General features: G+C 40.7%; 3 protein-coding genes, 1 long non-coding RNA gene and 1 pseudogene across 4 annotated transcripts; 4 read left to right on the forward strand and 1 right to left on the reverse strand.

Annotated features, from left to right (window-relative positions):
- Window positions 1–143: 143 nt before the first annotated feature.
- On the forward strand, window positions 144–890 carry LOC121804579 (the record flags this gene model as incomplete). The annotated part of the gene is made up of 1 exon (XM_042204184.1): window positions 144–890. A coding segment is annotated over exon 1 (747 nt), but the record flags the coding sequence as incomplete, so codon positions are not given.
- Window positions 891–4,220: 3,330 nt separating this feature from the next.
- On the forward strand, window positions 4,221–5,615 carry LOC121803127. Its single transcript, XM_042202828.1, has 2 exons — window positions 4,221–4,512; window positions 4,604–5,615. Exon 2 carries the CDS (start codon window positions 4,656–4,658, stop codon window positions 5,499–5,501), a length of 846 nt encoding a protein of 281 aa, XP_042058762.1. The 5' UTR covers window positions 4,221–4,512; window positions 4,604–4,655; the 3' UTR covers window positions 5,502–5,615.
- A 6,932-nt stretch (window positions 5,616–12,547) lies between these two features.
- On the forward strand, window positions 12,548–13,179 carry LOC121802380 (histone H4). The gene has a single exon (XM_042202045.1). It carries the CDS (start codon window positions 12,593–12,595, stop codon window positions 12,902–12,904), a length of 312 nt encoding a protein of 103 aa, XP_042057979.1. The 5' UTR covers window positions 12,548–12,592; the 3' UTR covers window positions 12,905–13,179.
- A 1,974-nt stretch (window positions 13,180–15,153) lies between these two features.
- On the reverse strand, window positions 15,154–17,654 carry LOC121802855 (annotated as a pseudogene).
- Window positions 17,655–23,123: 5,469 nt separating this feature from the next.
- On the forward strand, window positions 23,124–25,014 carry LOC121804974. Its single transcript, XR_006051231.1, has 2 exons — window positions 23,124–24,634; window positions 24,736–25,014. It is a non-coding gene; the product is annotated as an uncharacterized LOC121804974 (long non-coding RNA).
- Window positions 25,015–25,616: the final 602 nt, after the last annotated feature.

Here is a 25,616-nt window from a genome sequence, read left to right on the forward strand (position 1 = left end):
CGGCGATACCTCGACCTCCCCCCGTGGTCCACCGCCGCAGTGTGATTGATCGGGATCACGTAGCTGCACATCAGCGCCTATACGAAGACTACTTCGCACAGGAGCCTCGGTTCACCGCCAACCTTTTCAGGCGTCGTTTTAGGATGACCAGGGACCTGTTTATGCGTATTGTCAACGCTTTGGAGTCTCGATATCTGTATTTCCGCTTCAGACACGATGCGTCTGGCAGACCCGGCCACACACCTATTCAAAAGTGCACTGCGGCAATCCGGCAGTTGGCCTACGGAGGCGCGGCAGACATGTGGGACGAGTATCTCCACATCGGTGAGACGACTGCCCTGCAATGTCTGAAGAATTTCTGTCTGGGAGTGATAGAAGTATTCGGTGATCAGTATCTGCGAAAGCCTACCCCCGAAGACTGCCAAGATCTGTTGCGGATGCACGGGAGTCAGCATGGGTTCCCGGGTATGTTAGGCAGCATTGATTGTATGCATTGGGAGTGGAAGAACTGTCCCACAGCCTGGAAGGGGTTCTACACGTCCGGCTACAAGGGAAAGAATCCCACGATGATCCTGGAGGCCGTAGCTGATTACCGGCTTTGGATTTGGCACGCGTATTTTGGGATAGCTGGTTCGAACAACGACCTCAACGTCCTCAACTCGTCGCCACTTTTCAACGAGCAGTGTCAGGGCGTCGGTCCGGCCATCAGTTTTGTCGCCAACGGCAGCCAACATGATATGGGCTACTACTTGGCGGATGGGATATACCCTAGGTGGCCCGTCTTTGTGAAGACGATCCGATGCCCAGGAGATGAGAAGAAGGCCTACTTTGCGGCACGGCAGGAGTCGGCGCGCAAGGACGTGGAGCGCGCATTTGGTGTGCTCCAGTCTCGATGGGGGGCAATTAAGGGTCCAACGCGTATGTGGGATGTCCAATGCATTGCTGACATCATGTACGCATGTATTATCATGCACAACATGATTGTCGAAGATGAAGGTGGCGAACTGACCAATTGGGTCAACGACGAAAATGAAGCCGGTCCAAGCCACGGCGTGGCCGCCCCCAACGTACGGAGTGGGGTACCTAACGATGAAGCCGGCCTCTTACAAGCACATGCCGACATGCGCCAAACGGCGGCTCATATTCGACTCCAAAAGGATTTAATTGAAGAGTTATGGGCACGGAGGATTGACCGCCGTTAGTTTTTTTTAATTATGTAATTTTTTTTAATTAATGTACTTTTTAAATTTTATTAATATTAGTGAATTTTCTCGTTTTTGTGTCGTAAATTAAATTTCGCATATTGTGTGATTGTTAATTATTTCATTTTGTATATATTTGTTAATAGTGATGTGGATAGTATTATTAATGTTTCCCGTATATGTCTCGTAAATTAAATTCCGTATATTGTGTGATTGTTAATTATGTCATTTTATATAATTGTTATTAGTGATGTGGCTATTGATGTGGCTGGGCTATTTATGATGTGGCTAGGCTATGGCTGGGCTATTTATGATGTGGCAGGAGGATTTTTAGTGCTGATGATGTGGCAGTGGCTAGGCTATGGCTGGGCTATTGCTGGGCTATTCCTATTGTGGATGGCCTTAGAGCATCCAACTGATCCGGATTCAGGCCCCAAGTCCCTCCACGTTATTATTCCCCTAAATTTGAATCTAGGCCATAACTGTTTTAACCCTGCATACTTCAACCTGGGCCACAACTAATAAATTGCAATATTCACAACTTCAATCTATTTTACTCGTAAATGCAATACGTTGAACAATTCAAACTGGAAAAATACGTTGTTCAGTAGAAATTAAAATTACAAATCCTAGACAAAGCAAATTAAAAATCCTAAAAAATAAAAATACAAGTCATACATTTTTTTTAAAAAAATGATGAAACTACTACTTCTTCATTTGTGCGCAAAGGTAGGCGATCATCTCATGGTGCAACTCGAGATCGAACTCCGTCATTGTCGAGGTATCCCTCGATCTCAACTCCGTCAGCTGGCTCATCCGCCAGGTAATACTCATCTCCGACATAGAGTCGGAGATCTTATCCAGAGACTGATTGGGCGGTGGTGGCGGCATAGCGGAGTAGCTCGCAGTTGCCCTCCCCTTCGCTTTCTTCTTTACCGTCTTTGTTCCCATCGGACGGCTTTGAGTACTAGGGGATGAGAAGAAGACGTCGTCGTCCGTCACGTTGAGGTCGATCGTCGGACCTCCTTCGCTCGAAGAGTAGTTTCCGGCGACGGAAACTTTGGTTCTTTTCCGCGCCCCACTTGCCGTCGATTCGGCCCCATCGGTGTACTTAGGGCTCTTCTCGACAATCTTCCAAACGTCGAAGCACTTGAAGAGCTTCTTCCCGTCAGCGAAGAACTCAGCCTTGGCATTCTCCACGAGGTCCATCTCGCTGTGCCCGCTCGGCCACATCCGGATTACGTTGGTCCACTTGCCATTCCACTTGTTCATCTCCTTCTGGACCCGACGCCAATGCTTGCGCAGCTTCACGTAGCTACGCTCGACCGACCCTCTAGGACGACCAGCGTTGTACTTCTCCACATTCCGCTGCCAGAACACCTTGCCGCTCTGCTGGTTGCCGATGATAGGATCCTCGGAGACTTCGACGAAGTTCTTGGCAAGCCACAATGTCTCGTGCGGACTATACTTCTTCGGCCCCTCATAATCTGCAACCTTGCCCATGTCCCTCCCTTCAGCGGGCTCCATATCATCTCGTACTCATCAGTGCTAACTAACGATGTTATGTCGGTGTTGCTAGCCACCCCCTGACTAGGCGTCGTATGCGATGGGGGTGATGGCGGCACGTACCAATTGTTGGCGTTGACGAACTCGTTCATCTGACGTTCATCGCTGTTAAACCACTCCATTGAAGCCGAAAATATGGGAATACAAGAGGAGTGAAATGGGTAAAGTGCGGATGAATGGTGGCCAAATGTTCAGTATTTATAGACAAAAATTCAAAAATAAATAAATAAATTTTTGGGGACTTGCGGCCGGGCCCGGAGAGTATCTAACGCTGGGCCGGGACGCGTTCGTTGCGGCCCGGGCACACTTAACGCCGGCCAGGCCGGACCTCGGGAGCGTCCCCAGGCAGCAACTGCGGCCCCGGGACCAGCCTGGGCCGGAACTTTCTCCCCTCCAACGACACGCACGGGCCGGGATTCGCTCATTATTGCCCGGCTCCGCGCGTTAAGGATGCTCTTAACCCCTTTCGAAGTTTACTTAAATTTAATTGGGTTATTAAACCAAAATACTGTGAACAATAGGTTATATTTTGTGTTTTATGCAAATTTTAATAAAATAATCAAGTTTTTTTGGTACTACTAATTTCGCAACTTAGTCCTGACTTCACTCTTTTCCAGCAAATAAAAACCGATGTAACATTTGTCTAATCTGAGTGTATATATCGATCTCTATTTTAAACAACGTTGTTTTTTAGGAGCTTTAAACGACATTGTTTGAAGTAAATTTATATAAAAAAAGTAAATTTAAGATCATTAAATAATTTTGTTGTTTTCATATTCATTCTCTACGTAGTTTCTTTGTTGTTTCCCTGAGTTTATAGCAAATTAATGTAAAAAAGCTAATTTAAGATAATTGAGTAGAATATGATATTTGCAATCTAAGGATAAATGTATAAATATACTATTCAATTATATCGATTCTTTTAATGTCAACACTACTTTTAATATGATAGCCATCGTATGTATCTCTAGTTACTTTTGTTGTTTTTTCTGATTATATCGCGGTAATTCGGGGCCAACAATAAATTCATAATTTCACCGCTGATAGTCGTCAACCGCCTACGCAGAGTGTGCATGTGTTGCTTAGCCTTAGTGATGAGTGATTAATGATTCAAATACAACATGACACGATCTTTAATTTTTTGTTCATTTAAAGATCGAGTAAAGATAAAGCTACCAAGAATTTGATCAAGAAACAACATAAAGAAAACGAAAACCAACATGTTACTTTCAGTTTTACATCTTTTAAAAAATATATAAATTCATTTTAGTTTTTCTTTCATTTTGAAGAAGCCGTTAGAGTATGAATTATAATCTCTTATAAAGAATACTCTACTATCCAAAGATTTCCTAGAAATAATACTATTATTTGTAGAATCTAGTATTTATTGTAAAGTTACAGTACTCCATAAACCAAAAGACAAAAATAAACATTATTCGAATAAAAAAGCAAAAGAAATAATCGTAGGTTTCAACGAGACAGCGGAATCATCGGGATAATAGAGATTACTAGTACTATTATTCTAGTGAATAAGAATTTGAAATCTACGAAAGTGGACATATGTTTTTATTGATTTAGGTGGTTTTGATATTATTATTAATTGGGCGTCGTTGTTAGCCCTCCTCAGATGGCAGAAATAACTTCCATTTTGTTAATAAATTTCCTGCTGTCAAATCTTATCCTCAAGCCTCCGTCGCTCCAATTAAACCACATCATCAACAACAATATTCATCTTCTGCCAAAGGTAATCAATCGATCTGCAAAACAATTCTTGGCTTGATTTCCCCTTTCTTGATGCTTCAAAATATAATCTATTTTTCCTTCAATCTCCGTAGAATATGTAATTTTGCGTTGGGAGAGAAGTATTAATTGGCGAAATGCAAATCCATGAGAATGTCTTCAACATCAACAAGAGACGTGGAGGAGGCGACATCAACACCAGACAGCGACCCCGCTCACAATTTCGTGACATGCATCTACACAACAAAGCTCGCAGACGCACTACACAGCACAACGGTGACATGGGCGAAGACCGTGATCAGCCACACGCTCTACATGACGGTGGAGGACGACGACGACCGCCACTACACCTGCAAGATCGACCTCAAGACATGGCAGTTCTGGGGCAAGAAGGGCCTCAAATCCTTCCAGGTTGCTGACACCCGCGTCGACGTCTTCTGGGACCTCCGCAACGCCTTGTTCGCCGCCAGCCCAGAGCCCGCCTCCGGGTACTATGTGGCAATGGTGTCCCAGGAGGAGGTGGTCCTCCTCCTGGGCGACCAGAAGAGCGAGGCCCTAAAAAGGGCACGGGCTAGAATGAGGGAGGAGGCGCGGCTGGTGCACAAGAAGGAGATTGTGTTCGCGAAGAAGTGCTTCTGCACGAAGACGACGCTGGGGCAGGAGAGGAGGGAGCATAGCATAATGATAGAGTCGGCGCTGGCGGGGCCGTACGATCCGGAGATGTGGATAAGCGTGGATGGGGTGGAGTCGATTAGGGTGCCGAATCTGCACTGGAGGTTCAGGGGGAATGAGACGGTTGTGGTGGGGAATGTGTTTGTGCAGATATTGTGGGACGTGCATGATTGGCTATATAGTGCTAATCATTCTGGTGTGGGGATTTTTGTGTTCCGGAGATGTAGGGACCAGAAGGAGAGTTTTTGGGATTTTTTGCATGATCGGCCTGTGTTTTCATTGGCATTCTGCCATTTTCTTTATGCCTGGATGACTGAGTGATGATCAACAGTTTTAGATAGCTAGCTAACCATTTGTTTTGATGTATCCACAGAGGAAATGGAAAATTTATTGGCTAGCAGTTGTGAATTGTGATGCCTAGTTCATCTTCTCAAATCTTGAGATAACAATAACATTGCAAAAAGACGGTGTTTACCGAGCAAGAATCGTACCAATACTGCAATACAACAAACAAATCTTATAAGGACTGCAATACAACAAACAAATCTTATAAGGAAACAAAATTAGGGATGTTCGGATTGTCAACTGCAACAGACGTTTGATATTGTCCGCTTTGAACCAAGCCCACACAGATTTGTTTTTGGGTCACTCCCGAAAGCCTCAAACTGATTAGGAGTTTGACATGATTATATACACCTTCCAACTTTCCTCAGACTCCCGATGTGGGATGAGTTTGTATATAACAAACCTCCCCCTCAAACCAAATCACATCGGGGACAGACAGATCCTAAAAGGCCTCAAACTGATTAGGGGTTGGACAAGATTATATACACCTTCCAACTCCCCTCAAACTCCTGATGTGGGATGAGTTTGTACATAACAAGGGATATGTTAAGGATGAAGTTCCTTAACTCGTTGATTTTGCGTCGAATGTCGAGGGAGCTTTTGCCCGTCGATCAATCCGACGTCAAAATTAAGGTTTTGTGCGTTTTGCACGTTTGAAAGGAAAGAGGGTAAGAGAAAATAAAATAGAAGGATAATTGATATTTCTTGAATGATTGAATTAAATAACAATGTCCACTATTTATAATAGTGGATACTAACTTAATGAGCAAGACAAAAGATATGAAAAAGATATGCAAATCCATAATTAACTAACTAACTAACTAATAATAATAATAATAATCGTATCAACTCCTCTACGGTTGAAATCCACCTTGTCCTCAAGGTGGGCACTATGAAGCAACGATGAGTGTCGAGGAATCCTCCTGGGTCAAACATACACCGAATACTTGAGCGTCTCCCTGCATCACCTCCATAAAAAATCATCAAAGGATGACTATTGTGGTTGCCAAAATTCATCGTTAAAATGGGAAGCTTGTCCACGCGTCCCAGAATGTTCCTTGCTCGGAGGAATCCACCGTTTATCACCGTCAAACAATGTTGGTCGATGATTCATTCTTGCAACCATCAATTGGATTCGCGTCATCATTAAAACCTATATCATCCAAATTGTGAAATTTCTCTGTAACTCTACTCTTGTCGAGAGAAGAACTAAAGCAGTCGCGTTTCACCCCCTCTGAAATCCCCAATTTTATAGAACCGGGGAAAACAACAAGTACAAAATGAGGGACCGATGTTGGAATGGTATTGGAGTCGCTCGACTGAGAGATCACGGCTAGTGGGAGTGGGTCATCGTCTAACAATTTGCCCTTATCTCTATTGATATCGGGGCTGCACGGAGGAGCTGGTGGGGCAGATTCATGGACGAGACAACAGTAGTAGCGGCCAGTGGGGCGGCTGTGCGGAGATGGCTCGTCGGCCTCATTGCGGCGTGTGGATCGCCCAGGCAGCGCTTGTTTGCATCCATCTGAGACGCCAATTGCTTGACAGTTGCGGTCAAGTGCTCAAGCTGTGAAACCAAGGCAACCAACTGTAGGTTCGGTTCCAAATTCGGCGTCACCGGATCACGTGCCATGCCGAGAGGCTCCATATGGCCTATACCGTTGTACGGTGGCTGATATGGAGACGATGGCGGCTGGAATAGCTGGTAAGGCGGTTGTGCAGGGGTGTACAGCGGGTTCCCATCAGGAGGATCAGGTTCGGGGCACGGATAGAACACCGAAGATGACCTTGGTGTGCTAAAGGATAGCACTGGAATCGGGCACGCCGGATCTAGATAGGGGTATCCAAATTGCACGTCATGTCTCTGGGGGTACCAACACGATGTGGGGCTCGGCATGGACAGTGGCAAGGAGAAGGTGGTCTGGCGCAGCCATGGCGGGTTCCAGGAAGTGGGTTGTCGGGCCTGGTAGGACGGCGCATACGGTAGTTGTCCGTTGGGTAGGTCCGGTGGAGGTCGCGGCTGCGCCGGAAGTTCCTCCACGTGCGACTCCAATTGCGAGGGTGGATGGCCTGGCTGCCAATGATAATACTCAATTTGAGATGACCATGGCTGTCCACTAAGTTCATAGTCACTCCAATTTGAGTGTTGCGGATGATAAACATGTTGGAACTCCGCCGTGCGAGCGGTGTCCAAAGCCGGCATGCCTAATTTGTGATTACTCACATAACGTGACATGATGGCAGTAATTCGGAGGATGGGAACCAAATGAAAGCACCACTTGTTAAGGATGAAGTTCCTTAACTCGTTGATTTTGCGTCGAACGTCGCGGGAGCTTTTGCCCGTCGATCAAACCGGCGTCAAAATTAAGGTTTTGTGCGTTTTGCACGTTTGAAAGGAAAGAGAGTAAGAGAAAATAAAATAGAAGGATAATTGATATTTCTTGAATGATTGAACTAAAGAACAATGTCCACTATTTATAATAGTGGATACTAACTTAATGAGCAAGACAAAAGATATGAAAAAGATATGCAAATCCATAATTAACTAACTAAATAATAATAATAATAATCGTATCAGGATACAATTATTTGTGTTGGAAAATTTAGGAAGAAAAGAAAAACATCATTGGTCGGGGATACGTTGGCCTACTACATGGTCTATACCCTTAATTTTTTATTTTCATTGGACACTTCCATTTACGTCATTTAGTTTTAATCGAAACATCAAGAATGATGAGCTTTTAAAAGCACAGATTGTGTATTTGGTAATATCGGAGATGCAAAGCACTGGGTTCTCGATATTTGCTTGTCTGAAAACTTCAAAGTATTTTTGGAGTGCAACACTTCGAAGTTCAGAGCATCGAAATGTGCTCGGTTAATTGATCAATGATAGGATGGCCGTCTTAATGCAAACATTTTCAAGCACCACAATGTGCTCAAATTATCCAAGCACTCCTATTGGCTCAGTGTTATAGATATTTTCAAGCACATGACTCAGTTCAAATTAGATTAAGTTATACCCGCAAATGTACGATACTAGCGTAGTTAATGGGCAAATAAGAGTATTGTATCCACGAAAACTAACGTACTTGACCCGACCCACTCAAATTTGGACTAGGTCTCTATATGCACTTACAATTTAATTAAATTGAACTCGATTCATTTAAAATCCATTGAGATATGAACTAATGTCACTCTCTTTATTAATATTGATTTACTTGTCCAAATCCAAAATACCAATAATATAAGGCCCTAAATTCTTTGTAAATTTGGTCTGGATACGAGAACAATATCAATTTCTATAGTGAAACAGAACCCAAGTGGCACACAATAAAATAAACTGTCAATAAAATTGAAAAGAGTAAACTGCTTCAAATAACCATAACTTTTACACTTCTTGCACTAGTGACCCCTAACAAAAATAAAATTAAAAAGAGTGAATTACAAATTAGTTTTTTTAGCCATTTTTCGGATGAAAATGCCCCAATGGCTTGAATGGCATTTTTGTCTAATCCTCTTGACGTATGCACACCTTGTCTGCAGCTTTTATTCTTCTAGATTACATAAATGATTGCAGGGCTGTTGGGCACGCTTTCCTATAATAATTAATGGGTAGGCTCTCTTTCTATCTCGTTACTCATAGACACAATACTATATTTAACACATTCTCCATCTATCTCTTTTACTCGGCTCTCCATTTCTAAGGGCATCCACTATAGGGGCGGCGCGTCGACCGCTCCCATGCCGCCGTCGCCCCGCCTAACTATAGTGCGGGTAGCATCCGCCCCGAGGCGGACGCAATTTTTGGGGCGGAAGGCCCTCCGGCGAGAAGAGTGCGAGGACGCGCCGCGCCGCTAGGCGCGCCGGCCTACAGCGCGGCGGTGCGCGGCGCGACGGATTGGGGCGGACGATTTTTTTTCATTTTTTTTATAAATTCAATTTAATTTACCTATAAATACACCTCATTCCCTTCATTATTTTCACACCATTCCAACTGTTCACTCATACTTTCTCTCACTACAATTTGTGGATTCAATTGGTATTAAAAATGGACGATTTGTGGAATGACGCGTGGAATTCTCTGATTCAAGAGGTGCAGAACCAAGCCGACAAGGAGGATGCGGCGCGCGCGTTGGAATTGGAGGAGGCCGCGATCCCTCGTGCGATTACTCGTCGTCAGACCATCCAACGAGACCATAGCGGAGCGCACCAGCGTCTAATGGCGGACTACTTTGTGGATAACCCCCGTCATCCATCCGAGATTTTTCATCGGCGATTCAGAATGTCACAATGGCTCTTCAACCATATAGCGACGAATTTGGTGGAGCGGTATCGGTGCTTCGCCCTCTGGAGTGATCGCACTAGCCGGATCGGGCTGTCTACTTTTCATAAATGCACCGCTGCAATTAGGCAGCTTGCCTATGCCGGACCGGCTGATTGTTCGATGAATACCTACAGATGGGTGAGACAACTAGCCTAACGGTGCTCAGGCAGTTTTGTAAGGGGATCCGGGAAATATTTGGTCTGGAGTTCCTACGAAAGCCCACCTTTGATGAGTGCTAGAGACTACTAGGCTAGATATGCACGGTTCGGTTCATGGTTTCCCAGGGATGTTAGGAAGCATCGATTGTATGTATTGAGAGTGGAAAAACTGCCCAGTGGCGTGGAAGGCCAGTTCACTACTGGTTTAAAAAGGAAAGGTCCATCGATGATTCTAGAAGCCGTTGCTGACTACCGTTTGCGGATCTGGCATGCGTATTTCAGTGTTGCAGGTTCGAACAACGAAATCAATGTTCTTCAGTCATCGCCTCTCTTCAATGATGAGTGTCGGGGGAGGGTCCAAAAATCAGCTTCGTAGCCAACGGAACGATGTACCGTAGGGGATACTATTTGGCATATGAGATATATCCTCGGTGGCCCGTATTCCTCAAGACAATTCGCCAACCGGTTGGACCGCAGAAACAATATTTTGCGCAAAAACAAGAAGCTGCTAGGAAGGATGTTGAGCGAGCTTTTGGTGTGCTCCAAGCGCGTGCCCGACACGAGTTTGGCACGAAGATGATGCCGCGAATATTATGTTAACATGTATCATATTACACAATATGATAATAGAAGATGAAAAATTTGCTACAGAGCGCTGGCACCGGAAGATGGCGCAAGTACAAGTCACGGTGTTGCCTCCGTGCCGATACAGATGGGTGTACCACATAGTAATGAATATTTGCTCCAACATTTCACTGATATGCGCAGAAGTACAACACATACCACACTCCAGGCCGATTTGATTGAAGAAGTTTGGGCACGTAGGAAAGGTGGTGCAGTGAACATTGTGATTTTCTATTGATTAAATTTTCGTTGTATAATTTTTCCATTACTTTAATACGACGAAAATTTAGTGTTTAATTTTAATTTGTTTAACTATTGCCGTTTTTTTCTAATTACGTATAGTCCGATAATTTTAATTATAATTGTATTAAAATAAATGAAAAATGAAATAAAATGAAAAGTGGCTAAAAAGTGTCTACTATAACTACAGACACTTTTTTTATGGGCACAGACAAATAAACTAGGGCTGTGGACAAAAATGGGGGTGGGGCTATTGGAAGTGTCCGCCTCATAGTGGATGCCCTAACAAATACATGGAGTATTTAATTAATATATGCATCTCTCTTTCTTTATAAGCTGCTGTTATATAAATACATTCGCCTTTCCCGATATGCCCAGAAATGGGTTCAATTAGGGGGTAAATATGATGTTCACCTTCCATGGTTCATCACTTCTCGGCCCTTGAATTAAGGAGAGGCCCGCACTGTTACTCTCATTTTTAGCCAAATTGAATTCTTTTCAAAAATGGTGATATACAAATCTAGGAGGCCAAGTTACGGAGGAATTGTGCACAAAATGACTTCTTTAACCCCAGACATAAATCGAAAATTGGTGTCTATTTTAATCACATGAGGAATCAGTCTGCACACGACATTGCGGCGAGGCGTGTGTGCCACCGTGGCCAGCGAGCGGTGCTGACGCCGACGGATGTGGTGAAGTAGCTGAGGGGCAGCGTCTAGTACTGCATGGGGAGGGTGGCAAGAGAGGACGGGATTGGGGCTTATTTCACGGCGGTGCATTTTGCGATGTACAAGGCGGCGGGAGATGGCTGACTAAAAAACTGCACAAGTTTTATTTCTTACTAAATTGATTCTGTCTAACTGAATGAAATGGTGGGTCAATAAAAATAAAAGTTCATCGTGTTATGCATTTAGTAAAGAAATGTAAAAAGGTAAGAAAAAGGATCACCCAATCAACTTTAAGTCAAATCATAAAGAAAAAATCTCATATGTCATTATATATTTTGTTAGGTCCTTCTGATCTTATTTATTTTATCAGGGGTCATTGGTGTATGAAGTGAAAAAATTAGGATTATTTGGTGCAGTTCACTCAATTGAAAAACCCAATTGACATGAGTATAAAATGTTTCAAATTCAAATTGAAGCTCACCTTGAGGTCAGAATTGTTGGAAAGAAATCAAGAACAATAAAATAATAGATTTGACTTCTCTCTTCCATGAGTAGAGTTTATTTAAGAAAAAGAAAATTTAAGATTAATGTATACATGCAGTATACGTTAATCTACAATTTTTAATACAAATATCGGATGCAATTATGATACAAATCGAGCAATACAAAAAGAAATTCTAAACTAGAAACTTTGATTTAATGTACTATATAGTATCTAAGTATTTTCCTAATTTCGATTCCATATTTTAACGTGTTAGGCCAGCATTTCATTTTATTCCTTAGGAGTAGTAAAATTTTGGGAAATTTGAATTTCGAAATGAAACTCAAATCCAGCGCGTAGGTGAAAATAAAGCGCCATAGACAACCGCGCATTTATAATGAAGCTGCTCCTAGCCGTCGATGATCTCTCCATCAACGGTCGAGACAACACTTAAAAGAAGACCCGGATCGGCATCTAAATCCGAAACGCATAAATACTCCATCACAAGCTGCATTCAAACACACTCACAACAACAAAGCAAAAAAACTCCATTAAATTGCATCGTAGTGAAAATGTCGGGAAGAGGAAAGGGCGGCAAAGGCTTAGGGAAAGGCGGAGCGAAGAGGCACAGGAAGGTGTTGCGCGACAACATCCAGGGCATCACGAAGCCGGCTATCCGGCGTCTGGCCCGGCGTGGCGGCGTCAAGCGCATAAGCGGTCTCATCTACGAGGAGACCCGCGGCGTGCTTAAGATATTTTTGGAAAACGTCATCCGTGACGCCGTCACCTACACCGAGCACGCCCGACGCAAGACCGTCACGGCGATGGACGTCGTCTATGCGCTCAAGAGGCAGGGCCGCACGCTCTACGGTTTCGGAGGCTAATAACTGTTTTGTTTCTCGCTGCGGCCTAGTATATTCGTGAATTCTTCAGCATCTTTTGTTATTTCAGATCTAATTCTGAATTGGGTTATAGAATTGCTAAGCTTTTGAAGGATTATGGTTCAATTCGATCTAGAAGCTTTTGGCTTTTCACATTGCAGGAGCAGCTTTGTTTAGTTTTATATGCTTTTTGTTAATTTGATTTCTTCTATCTCAATTGAACTTGAGATTTAAATTTCTCAATGCAAGAGATGAATTGAATACAACCATTTTGACAATTTTCTTATGGCCATTCTGGTATTTCTCATATAAATCTTGATTTTCGGAAGATATTTGTATACATATTTTCTCGCATCTCAGATTGAATGAAACTGAAATTCATCATTTGACTCATTGTGAATTGTGAAATGTTCATCATTCCTCCTTGTTCCTTCGATTAACTTTTTTCTCACAAATTACCACGGAGAAGAGGTGGACAAAAACGAAAATCTAGATTGAGGCTCTCAAACACACTATATACAAAATATTGCACACATAAATAAAAGAGGGAATATCTTTTTAGGTCTATGAACTTTGCTAAAATATCATTTTAGGTTCGTTAATTTTGAAAATATTATTTTAGGTCCATCAACTACAAGTTAATATAATTTGAGTTATTTTGAACTTTTTCTGCCGAAAATGCCCTTAAGGCCTTCAAAGGGCAACTTGGATAATTCTTTCTCCACTCATCTTGATAGCAAATTTTTATATTTAAATTCAATTTGGATGGTAATTTATCTATATTCTGAAATTCATATAAATAATACTCCAAATGACAATCCAAATTAATATAGCTATCTAATTCCAAAATAAATAAACTAAATATAATTCACAAATCACCTATAGTAAGTTCTTAAAACGTAGTTTAGATTGAAAAAATAAAATAAAGTATGAAGTCTCAATTCAATATGCCTAAATAATTGGTCATCTAATAATTGAAAAGTTACACATATTTTTTAAGGTAAATTTTAATTATATTTAAATTCAATTTGGATGGTAATTGAATCAAATAGTTGGACTTTAGGTATTTGACGCAAGATGATACTTTCAAATACCTCAAATGATATTAACTTGTAATTGACGGATTTAAAATGATATTTTCAAAGTTCACGGACCTAAAATGATACTTTCAAAGTTCATGGACCTAAAAAGATGTTCCCTCAAACAAAAATACACATTGCACACACTACACGGTCAATTGTAAATAAAAAAATTTCACAATTGCTATTGAACTTATCTTCTTGAAGTTAATTTTGTGGTGTTGCTACTAACATTATATGCGTCTGCAAACATTTCTAGTGGGAAATTGAGATAAAAAAATAAATAAAATATCGTTAACATATCAACAAAATTTTCTTTTAACAGAAGCTTTAGTTTCAGGTACAAGAAAAGTGGATAAAAATTAAATAAATCGCAGAACCTTTTAGAGCATCCACAACGGTGGTGGGAGTGAAGGCCGCCGTCCGTGCCAGCGGCGAGGACGAGGACTGCCGCTGCGCTCCTGCTCGCTGGCACGGCGCTGCTCGATGCATCGAGCAGCGCCGTGCCAGCGAGCAGGCGACGTGGCGGCTTATGATTGGGCAACGGCATAGCCGTTGCCTTTGAATTATTATTTTTTATTTTAAAAATTGTTTTTAAATTATATAAAATGATTAAATTTTTTTTTCCAAATCCAAAAAATATGGCCGTTTTTTTCCGTTTTTTCTGAATTTTTTTTATTTTTTTTATTTTTTTCCCCCAAAATCATCTATAAATACACACATTCATCATCCATTTATCACATCAATCCATCTCTCATCCATCTCTCATTCTTAATTCTCATACAAACTATCAACACATTCATCCCTCATTCAAAACCTCAAATGGATTTCAAATGGATTTCACCCATATTCGGCAACGAGTAGTGTTTTTTTAATTTTTAGTATTTTAATTGTGTAATTTTTAATTTTTTGGATTTTAATTATGTCGTTTTTTATTTTATTTGTAATTTTATTTATGTTTTTTAATGAATTTTATTATTATGGAAATGTTATTGTTTAATTGAATTTTAAATTAATTGTGCTCGTCCTTACGGAAGAGCACAGCTGTGGGTGTTGTGCTCTTGCCAGAGAGCAGACAGAAAAAGTGGGGCCGGACCCACAACCGTACTCTTGGGGTAAGAGCACGGTTGTGGATGCTCTTACCCCTTTTCATCAAGAAAGTAAATGAGTATGTGTAAGTAAAAAATAACTATGCAAACAAAGTCACAAAACTAGGCACATCCTCAACCAAGAGATCCCCGCACTATCAAAAGCCTAGGCACATTCTCAACCAAGAGATACATATACAACATGTAAAAATATGCAGGGTGGTTCAGCGGCGGTGGAGGGAGACTCACACGACTGCTGCCATCCTTGAGTACCGGAGTATCGTCGAGTTCAGCTTCAGAGTGGTATAGTTGCTCGTTCATGACACCTTGCTTCCCCTCTGCCATCAACGGATATCTGCGTGTTTCGGATGGCCCGGCTAGTTCCCCCCATGGCCGGCAGAATATTAGGGGGATAGGGTACCAGTTCTTGGGATGCAGACTATGAAGAGTGAGTTGAAAGTATGCACCCAGTCTCACCTGCTTTTCCTTTGATGCTCACATAGTAGGAGTAATAAATAAGTGTCGCTAAGGCTAAACAGATAAGTGTGAATGGCCAAGAACCCAAGGAATAAAAAACATGATAACTGCAACAGAAAAATTTTAAGCTAGAACATATAAATGCCTATGATGTGCAAAGAGATGAAACATAACCTATCGAAGTATAATTGGACAAAATTATGTAGTATGGCATGGATCTAACCTACACAAATGACAGCCCCAAAAATAACACATCCAATACAGATGAAGGCTGTAAACAGGGTAGCAGCATGAGGTTCATTGGCATTTCCCACTTTGAGTTAGTGAGTGAGTCTGACCGACCGAAAAGGGATAGACAATGAGTATTCGATTTAGGAGCTGGTGTTCTGGCCAGAAGTAGACAATGAGCATTCGATTAAGGTGCTGGTGTTCTGGCCAGAAGTGATGCTCTTGATTAAGGGGATGCCATATAGTAACATTTTAACCTGTCCAAACAAACACCAAATGCAAATTTTTCTAATCCTTTCACACGTTATTTTAAATAGCTATCTACATCAGGAATTTACAATATCTTGGTATGACTACAAGGAACCATTTATCCTTGAACTGGATGGCAAGGGGTAGACTATATGCTACCTTAGGGAACATCTTCACATTTCCAACTTCATCATAACATGTAGAGCAACATGAAAGTAATGACATTTTGTGTTTACATACAAAAAAGACACTTTGCTCATGAAATTATGTTCCACGCCAAGGCATGAATGAGGACCGATGTGGTTCTGGAGCATATCTATCATATGCTTATTCGCTCAGCAACTTATGTGTCCTTAATAAACAGATGCAAAACTCGAATATCATGAAGCTAAGTATCAATCAATAGAGACAAATGACAAAACCATTGATGATAGATAAAGTGAAAAGGGATAGACAATATGAGTGTTCGATTAATTAGTGCAATAACAATAAGTAGAAATGTATGTAAAAATGTAGGCCTTATCATCATTGCTGAGCTGAGCCTCAGCTTCGGATGGAGTCTTGGCGACAATAGACAAGGCATGTAGTCCACTCTGCAACTCATCTTGCAGCATGCTGTTAATCATTCTATGCCTTTTAACCAAACTCTTCCCTTCAAATCCCTCAGAAATCACCTCCAGGTTGAAATGCGTCTCTCCATCACTACCGGCCACCCCCGAATGGCCCGCGTGCTGTTAAGATATATCCTCAACATTCAATGCACTTGGCAGCAATTCTTTCTGCAAAATCCGCTCAATCCTCCTACCCCTACTACCCAATAATACACTTGTACGCCCCAATTCCTCCTTCAAATCCTCATTCAAATCACTATCACCATTTGAGGAAACCCCAATTCCTGAGACATCAGAACTAGGGCTTGCACCTCTCTCGGCTTCAACATACAATTGTAAAACCTTCTTCTGCATCAATTTCAGCATATTCAAGAAGCCATTATTCCGCGAAGGAGTTAAACTCTGCTGCAACCCCAGAAGCTTGGCGAAATCGGGCGGAACCCTAACAATCTCCTCCACGGGCCGACCCGAAAGGCCCTGAACGAGCAAAGAGGCCAGCCCTTTCGTCAGCATGGAATCCGAATCCGCTTCAAAGATCACATTTTTATCTTCATCCATATACGCTCTGACCCAAACCTGCGACACGCAACCTTGGACCTTGTTGTCGCTCGTTTTGTAATTCGAATTGAGAGGATTCAGATTTCTACCATAGAACAGCAGCTGCTCGTATTTGGCTTTGGGTTCTTGAACCGCCTGAAATAGTTTGACGATTTCTTGAAGCTTCGGCGGCAGCTCCTCGACGGAGGAGGAAGCAGAAGGAGGGAAAGGGAGAGCAGATTGCTTTGTGGAAATTCTTTGGAACGTGATGTTGTTGGAGAAGAAGAATCTGTAAGGAGGTGTAGGGGTTTTTGAGGGGTTGAAGAATGGAGAGGCGGAGCGGTGAAAGAGGGATGGAATGGGAATTTTAATGGGAATCGACATGAGTTTCCGACCGAGTACAGGAATTTGCGATAATCGTTTTGTAGAGAAGAGAGCGAGGTGAGTTTTCGTTATGGAAGATGAAATCGTTTTCATCACAAATTGTAAAATCAACAAATTTTACTCCCCATTTTGGGTTTTACCATTTTGTTGATTAAATAAAAAAATCATAGTACTACGAGTAATTAAAAAATAGTAGAGAAATGATAAATGTATATAAATTGTATATGTATATAAGATTTTTAAATTTAATTAAAATTTAATTTTATTATTTATTGTAGTAGTAACAATAAGAAAGAAGTGATATAGAAATTTTATGTCAAATCGTAACATGATTTCGAGTTTGATTCGAATTAATTATACAATGTTAAGTTAAAATTTCATTTTTTTTAAATGTTAAAATAATTAGTATAAATTTATTTTAAATTAATTAATGTTTATAAATCAATTTTTAATATAAAATATTAAAAAAAGTTTAATTATACAAGTACACTATCTACATTTATCACTGCCCTAAAAAAATAATCTTCATTTTCCTTGCTAAAAATTAATACGGAGGACTTAAAAAATAATCCTAGATCATTATTGTCTTTCCCAACCATTGAATGTGGATGACGTGGGCTTTTGAATTTTGAGTATAATGTGGCCCATAATCCAAAAGTTGTTATGAAAGGAGTAATAAATAACTCTACTATCTCAGTATCTCATCTGTCTATGTAAAGAGGTTTGAAAATGCTACATGGATAATTCACAAAACTGAGAGGTGCAATAACTTTAACCAATGAAAACCTAATCATTTGACGACGGCACTTTTTGCACTTTGTTAGTAGGAGTATTTCCTTTTTTTCTTTTGGAAGAAGGTTTATCCAATTACTTTTTGTTATGCAACTATTGTATAAGTTCTTTATTATCCTCGGCTATTCATTATCACACGTTATTATATGCTACTATTATAACTTAGAATATGCAATCACACGCACATTTCATAAATGTGGGCATTTTTTAGTTAATAATATGTGGTATTTTTTGTTCCATCATATAATAGATACTTCTAGCTTGTAGTAGTATTACTTTTCTAAGATGAGAGTATATTTTCATTTCTAATATGTTAATAATATTACTCTCAGTCTCTCACCTATATATTTCTAGGTGAGAGTAATACTAAGATGATAGTCTAAATTCATTTCTATATATTTTGTTGTTATATTTTGAATAAATATTCCCAAATACGTGCATTTTGCAATTACTTAACGGATTTATAGCACGGAGACTATATGAACAAACTACAAACATTGTCATACATCTATCGTTGTTGTTAGTAGTATTACTTTTCTAAGAAACTACTACTACTACTACCAAATATTGGAGATGAGATATTTAATCATGAAATAATGGAGTAACATTTACACTATAGAGACGGACCAAGATACATTGTCACATGCCAAACTTTTGAAATACAAACAAATAAAGCATATGATAATAATTAACAACTTCTAGTCACAAGTAATCATGACAATTGATGACCCCTTATATGGTCTCCGTCTAATTGCAATTAATTGTCTTACTTTGGTTCAAAATAGAATTTAAGAAATGTAAAAACCCATTTCATAGTAAAATTAGAATAATTTTTTATCACAAGTAATCATGGCAACCGAATGATACCCTAGAGGAACTCTATCCTTGTGCGATTAATTGTTTAACTTTAACTTAGATCAGGATTTAAGAATGTAAAAAGTAAAAACCGATTCTCTAAATTAGATATAACATTAAATAGTTAACTAGGGTTAGAATTTTCGAGCCGATAGTTAAATTGAAAATTGAAAAATGAAAAAAAAATTTGTACACCATGATATGAAACGTCACTTAACATCCCAACACTCGATTAATAACAGTTACAGAACAATGGTAGGAGTAACTGCCTTCAACAACGTGATAGCGATATTCCCTCTCCCTCTCTCTCTCACTCACATACACACACACACACACACATACCACTAAACCACTCTTCTCCTTCTCCCTCATAGAGCCAAAAGCCCTGCCCAATACACCTCTCTCCATCGCTCAATCACTCACTCACATCCTATGTCTCATTACTTATATATATAGATAGTTGCGGGTCCAGAATTTGCTGTTTGTGCATGTGCGTGATTTTGGTGGTGTGTGCTGTTCGGATTCGGAGTATTCGAGCATGGATTTCACAAATTCAAGGACGCCATTAATGGCTGCCAGCCCTCCGCCGCCTGTGGCCGTCCTTTCTTGGCTTTTACTCCTGCTCCGCCCCCCTTTTTAGTTTTTCCTTTTGTTTTTTTTTTAAAAAATGTTTTTGGATCAAGAATATTACTAATGCGTTAGCAATACGGAAAAACAAAAAAATAAGAATTGACATTATTTTCAACAAAAAGATGGTCAAAATATGTGCCACTGAAAAAGGGGTTGAATTCAGATTACCCTTTGCATTTCTCTGCATATCTCCACTGGACATGTGCAAACGCCGCATCCAGAGCCTACAACAAGGTTCTCTCTACTTGACTTGCAGCGAGGGGATATTAAATTTCGAAACGTGCAAATGCAATGATTCTAGTGCTAACCTGATGCCTGAAATCAGATTCCTTCATCTCCTAAAGCATGCCATGATGGAACAGTGTAAGAGAGTTATCCAGGCGACACACCCATAACTGAACATTCCTCAATAGGTAAAGTAAATTACCTGCAACTTGGGATATACTTGGGACATTGCATCTTTCAATCTGCTGACTTGATGATGGATAACCAGTTAGGATGCAGTTTCAGTTAACTTCAAAGTATTACCATATCAACTAAGCTTACTTCCCAATCAAACATAATTATATTCAATTTCCATTTCATGAAGAATGGGACTAATTGTTAAAAACAGAAATTTCAGTTCTCTGCCATTAACTACTAAAACCACAAACTGCAAGCCCCATGCCCAGCTCTATAGCATAGCATTTCAATTGTTGTGGAGCAAAACAGTAAGGGTTAGAAGTGCTACATTACATTGTAAACCCCAAATACTTTGGAAACAATGGATTAGCTACAATATTCATGAATTTTTACCACACCTTCATATTGGGAGCTAAAGTTCGATAAGATGCTGTAAATATGCTAATTCACTTCGCATGGATGCGCGGAGCGATACACTGGTGCAGCAGTAATGTGTACAGTATGATTGTAAGAGATACTACTTCTAAAAGGGATAATGACGATTGACAATTAATCATGAAATTTTCTTTTCCTGATAATTGTAAGTGTTTAGAACTTAATAACGTGCATCAAATATTTCAGTTCTTGCGGGAAAAAAAAAATTCAATATTACAACACTCAAGGGAAATACACAAAGTTTCTTTAGGAGAACTGGCAAGTGGAAACATACCAACATTGGTGGAATAAACAAAAGGAACAAGGAATACCTTTAAATAACCAAATAGCCATAAATTGCGCCACATATTTGATTGATGTCCCAGAAAATGGAACCATCTTACCTTATTATTAGGGTACTTTGTTGTAAGAGGGTATGATGACCAGAAGTGTTTCAAGAGTTCCTGCACTGAAGTCCAGTGCTGCAAAATAGGATATACTTTATTTCACACTATTATGGATATCAAAATTTGGATAATGTTTCTGAGTTTAGACTAGAAAAAGGGCAACTATAGGGCATAACCTACATGCAAGAGTTCTTGTTTAGTAACTTTCGGTAACATATCCAGGATACTGTCGTTGGGACTGTTTCCAAGATGGAACTTGGTGCTAGAGATACTCTGGGTGAACCCACTGAGGACCTGTTATTAGTGAAACTTAGTTAATTTTCTGTGTCGATCATTAATATCAAATATGATATTCCTTAATGAGTCACAAGCTTTCTGTGCACTCGCACTGGATATCGAGGGTTTTGTAGCTGAACCTGTCCCATCCAATGCTTTTAGTGCATAATGGCTTGAGCAACAGACCTTGCATCACTCACCTCGACATATGTTCTCATGTTAATGGCACAGAAAGAAAAGTAAAAGCTAACACATATTTGAATCTCAAAATTTAAACCAAGACATTTGTTCAACTGTACTTGCACATTGTGTAAGATGTGATTTTGGATGATACGCATGCAGGAGAAAAAAAGTGATAGCCAAATGAAATTGGCTAGAGTTAACCTTTCAGTGGAACTTACCCACAACTCTTCCTTGAATGTCACGACCACAACTTCCTAGTCAAAGAAAGCGCAGCTATTTCGCGACTAAAAATACTAAACTGTCTCAACACATCATCATAATTACTGAAATTAAGGAAATACTGTCTAAAAGTCATCAAGATAGCAAGTTATTACATCAGAGTGAAATGTGGGACATTGTCTTTACTGAGACAAAGCTAGGTCTATGCAGCGGAAGAGTTCCAAGACAAGTATAACATGTATGGAGACATACTACACTAGCTACCCTTCTTTTATTTCATCTTCAGTCCCAACACCTCCTCTGCCTCGATCGATCAACCTGCACATTAAGGAAAACAATATGCAGGGCTGAGTACTTGATATACTCAGTGGCTTATGCCGAAAACTGTTTTTCTTTTAATTGTCAGCCAAGCTGAGTGAACGCGGGGTTTTTTTCTGAAAGCAAGTCCCGGTCACTAAAATCTGTTATTTCTTTCTGAAATAGACTGCAGTCTTTTAACTTTCTGATGATATACCATGTCAAGCTGTGTGAATTGGGAATGTGGCCACATTCCACGATCACTGGGTCGGCCAACCTGGCGCTAGCTCACGACCCCTAGACCGGCCAACCTTGCGCTAGCTCACGGTCCCTATGTGTACACTAGTCCGAGTAGGATTTACTGACCTACTGGGACCCGAATTCGTTTTAACCATGAATGGCAATCACAAAATAAAACATGGCATGACAATTCATTCAAAAGTTCACACTTATTCTCATAGAGTTCTGTAAATAAAAAGGAAAGAAGCCCACACAAATTGTAGGATAGAAAAGCCCACACCTCAATTGCTTAACTCTTGCAAAAAAATAGGTGCTTTCCCCTGTTCTGAGATTATGCGTCGAACGACGACGTTCCTTTACAAAATTAATATATTTAAATTAGACCTCAAAAATCTTGCATGAATGCATGCCTAAGCGTGTGCTTATTATTTCTTTTCTTTCTATATTTAGAAAGCTAAACTCATTAATTAAATCGGCGATTTAATATATTCGGAAACTGGCCGAACTGCGCGGGTACACTAAATTCCCGATTTATCTTATGTATTTTAAGAATACTTTCTGTGACTAATTAAATTCTCATCTATTTATTTTCTGGGTACTAATTCAACACGGCTTAGTAGTTTCTTCCTCCCGTGGCTTAGGAATTAATTCTCTTCTTTAAACCTGAATTTATTTCGAGTTGTGGCCCATCGAAACAATTAAAGAAATACGGCCCAGATCAAATTATTAATGACAAGTCCCAAATGTGTAATAATTTCTGATGGCCCAACTTAAAAGAAATGGGCAGTGGCCCAAATTCTTTTTATTTAACAAGCCCACTCAAAAATTAAATGGGCATTGCCCAAATAAAGAAAAATACTCCCTTCCACCGTTGGCCTCCTTCTCAAGAGAATTCTCCCCAATTCAATTTCTCAAAACCCAAATCATGAAGAGGAAATCCCTAGATTAGAAGTCTCCAAATCGAAACCCGTCGCTCCTTCGGCTTGCCGGAACGTCACCGACGAAACCTCTCGGCGTCTCTTTCTCGGTGTATCACTACTCCGGTCGGCGCTCTCTCTGCACCGTCGGAGCTCGCCCCCTCCTCGTCCTCCTTCCTTGACGAAATCGCCACTCCACACGGACGTCGGAGCGTCGACGGCTCCAGCTCTTCAGCGTCCCGGAGTCTACCAGAAGTCTCGGCCTTCGTACATCTCTCTCTTTTTTTTTTTCGGTCAGCACACACTTCCCTCGTCTTCTCCGGCGACCTCGCGCTCGGAGTGAACCCTTCAGTGGTGACTGACGCTGTTCTCTACTCGGTCAGACAGCCTCCTTCAGTCGCTCCAGCCTCCGTCGCCGTTCCTTTCGTCGCTGGTCTTGCGCCGCCGGAGAAAGAGCCGAGGCATCGCCTCACTTCCTTCTTCCATGGACACGGCTTCACCCGGCGTTCATGAAGCTTGTCAGAGCGGTGCCGCCTTCGCACCAGGAGCTTCCGTGGCTGCCTTCGCGGCCTTGCCGTCGTCGGTGGTCTCCGGGCAGATCCTTGTCTCTAAAGCTAAGTCTCCTTATTTAGCTAATTTACGACTTCCTTAGACGACACCGGTTCCGATTACACGATTTAGCATTAGGCAGGTTATTGTGATTCGGTTAAGAGGCTCGAACTAGAGTTTTAAACTGCAAATCCTTACGTTATAGTTCAAATAACACTAAAGACATTTGAACACAAACTCTATTGGTTCTGACAGTTGTTGGCTGCTGTCGCTAATTCATGTTGCTTACTGTTATGGTGTCCTAAGGATGAAATGATGTTGATAACATGATTGTGTGTGTGTTCTCATGGAGGAAAGGATGTGTTAAGGAGAGTTGTGGTGGTTTACCTGTTGTGGTGAAAGGCCAAAAGGAAAGAAGTTGTTCTTGCTTGTTCACAGCCCCTTTTACAAAGCTTACTCTCTCCCTCGGTGGTTATCTGAAAGGTTGAAGTGAAGGAGTGGTATTTGGGGTGGAGGCACACATATATATACAGGTTTTCTTGTAACTGAAAGCTTGCAAAAGCTGGTTGTGTTGCTGGAAAAAAGGGCTTAAGGCTGCCCCTATGTTGGCTGGCCTTGTGAGAGCAGCACCAAGGTGTACTCGTGCATTAAATGGTGTCGTTCCCTCCATTGTACCCCACTGCAGAGATCCCTCCCCTCTCCTTTATTTTGCAACACCTTTAACTGATTTGCAGGTATGTAATACTGTCTGATGAGCTGCCAAAATAGTCTTGCAGTTGTTGGGCAGGGCTGGTGAGCTGGGTGGGATGCACCTGCCGCTGCGCAGTGTACTTGCTGGACAATCTGCTGGAAGGGCAGGCCATCTCTGGTTGCGGCAGCCTTCAGCCTTGCCTAATTTGGTGAGTTTTCGGTTCTCCCATCAACATGGTATTGCCTCCCATTCTCATTTGGTTTGGCTTATCTAATTGCCTTGTCTTGCTAATGTGCTTTCACATGGCAGGCTCCGGTTGCTGTGTTGGTACAGCCTTTAGGCCGGCTCACGGTCTTAGTCGCTGGTTCCTTTGGCTCGGCCCTCATCTACACTCCCAAGTTGTAATAGACTAATTTTATTTATTATCATTCTTGTAAGCTAAGACAATAGCCTTGAAAGTAGTATATCGTACTTTATTCGTCTACGAATAAACGAGCATTGCTTCTGTTGAAATCTGTAGCTTTGAGAAAAAACGGAAAATGTATTTATACTCTTATTCGAGAAATAAAATACTCATTCATTATTAAATAAAATTCTAGCATTTTATTTCATAACTCTCGAGAATCTAAGTCTCGGCTATTACATTGAAGAACAACTGCAGAATGATGATTTAAATCTTACGAGAAAGATCTTCGGTATGGCTCATATTGAGAGTCCAAATCATCCTTGGTCTCATCGCGAACTAACCCATGATCCTACAATTTCAACTAAGCATATATATAAAATGAGATAAAAGTAAGCACATATCAAGTAGTTGAGACCTTATAATATTCTAATGTAAGATACTGTCAATAAAACTAGCATTTAACAAAAACACAAAGTAGAACTACACAAAAAATCAGTTAGTAGTGTGTTAAACAAAGAATGGTTCTATCAAATTTATGTAGTTCCCAACATTTGTTATTGGACTTAGTGTCAAAAGAAAAATATACACACAGGTATGAGCAGACAGATAAAAACCTATCTAGAACCAGATTCCAGCAAACTGCCTACAAAATATGGGCAAAGATCAAATTTACCGGGAGATGTGTGTAATCATCACCCTCATCAGTTGGATCAACACGCCTAATCTGGTGAAATAATTAAGTGCAGTCAGATGAATAGAAAATCTCATTCCAAGTATCAACAAA

This window comes from Salvia splendens, chromosome 5 (genome assembly GCF_004379255.2).
Source record: "Salvia splendens isolate huo1 chromosome 5, SspV2, whole genome shotgun sequence".
Classification (NCBI taxonomy): domain Eukaryota; kingdom Viridiplantae; phylum Streptophyta; class Magnoliopsida; order Lamiales; family Lamiaceae; genus Salvia; species Salvia splendens.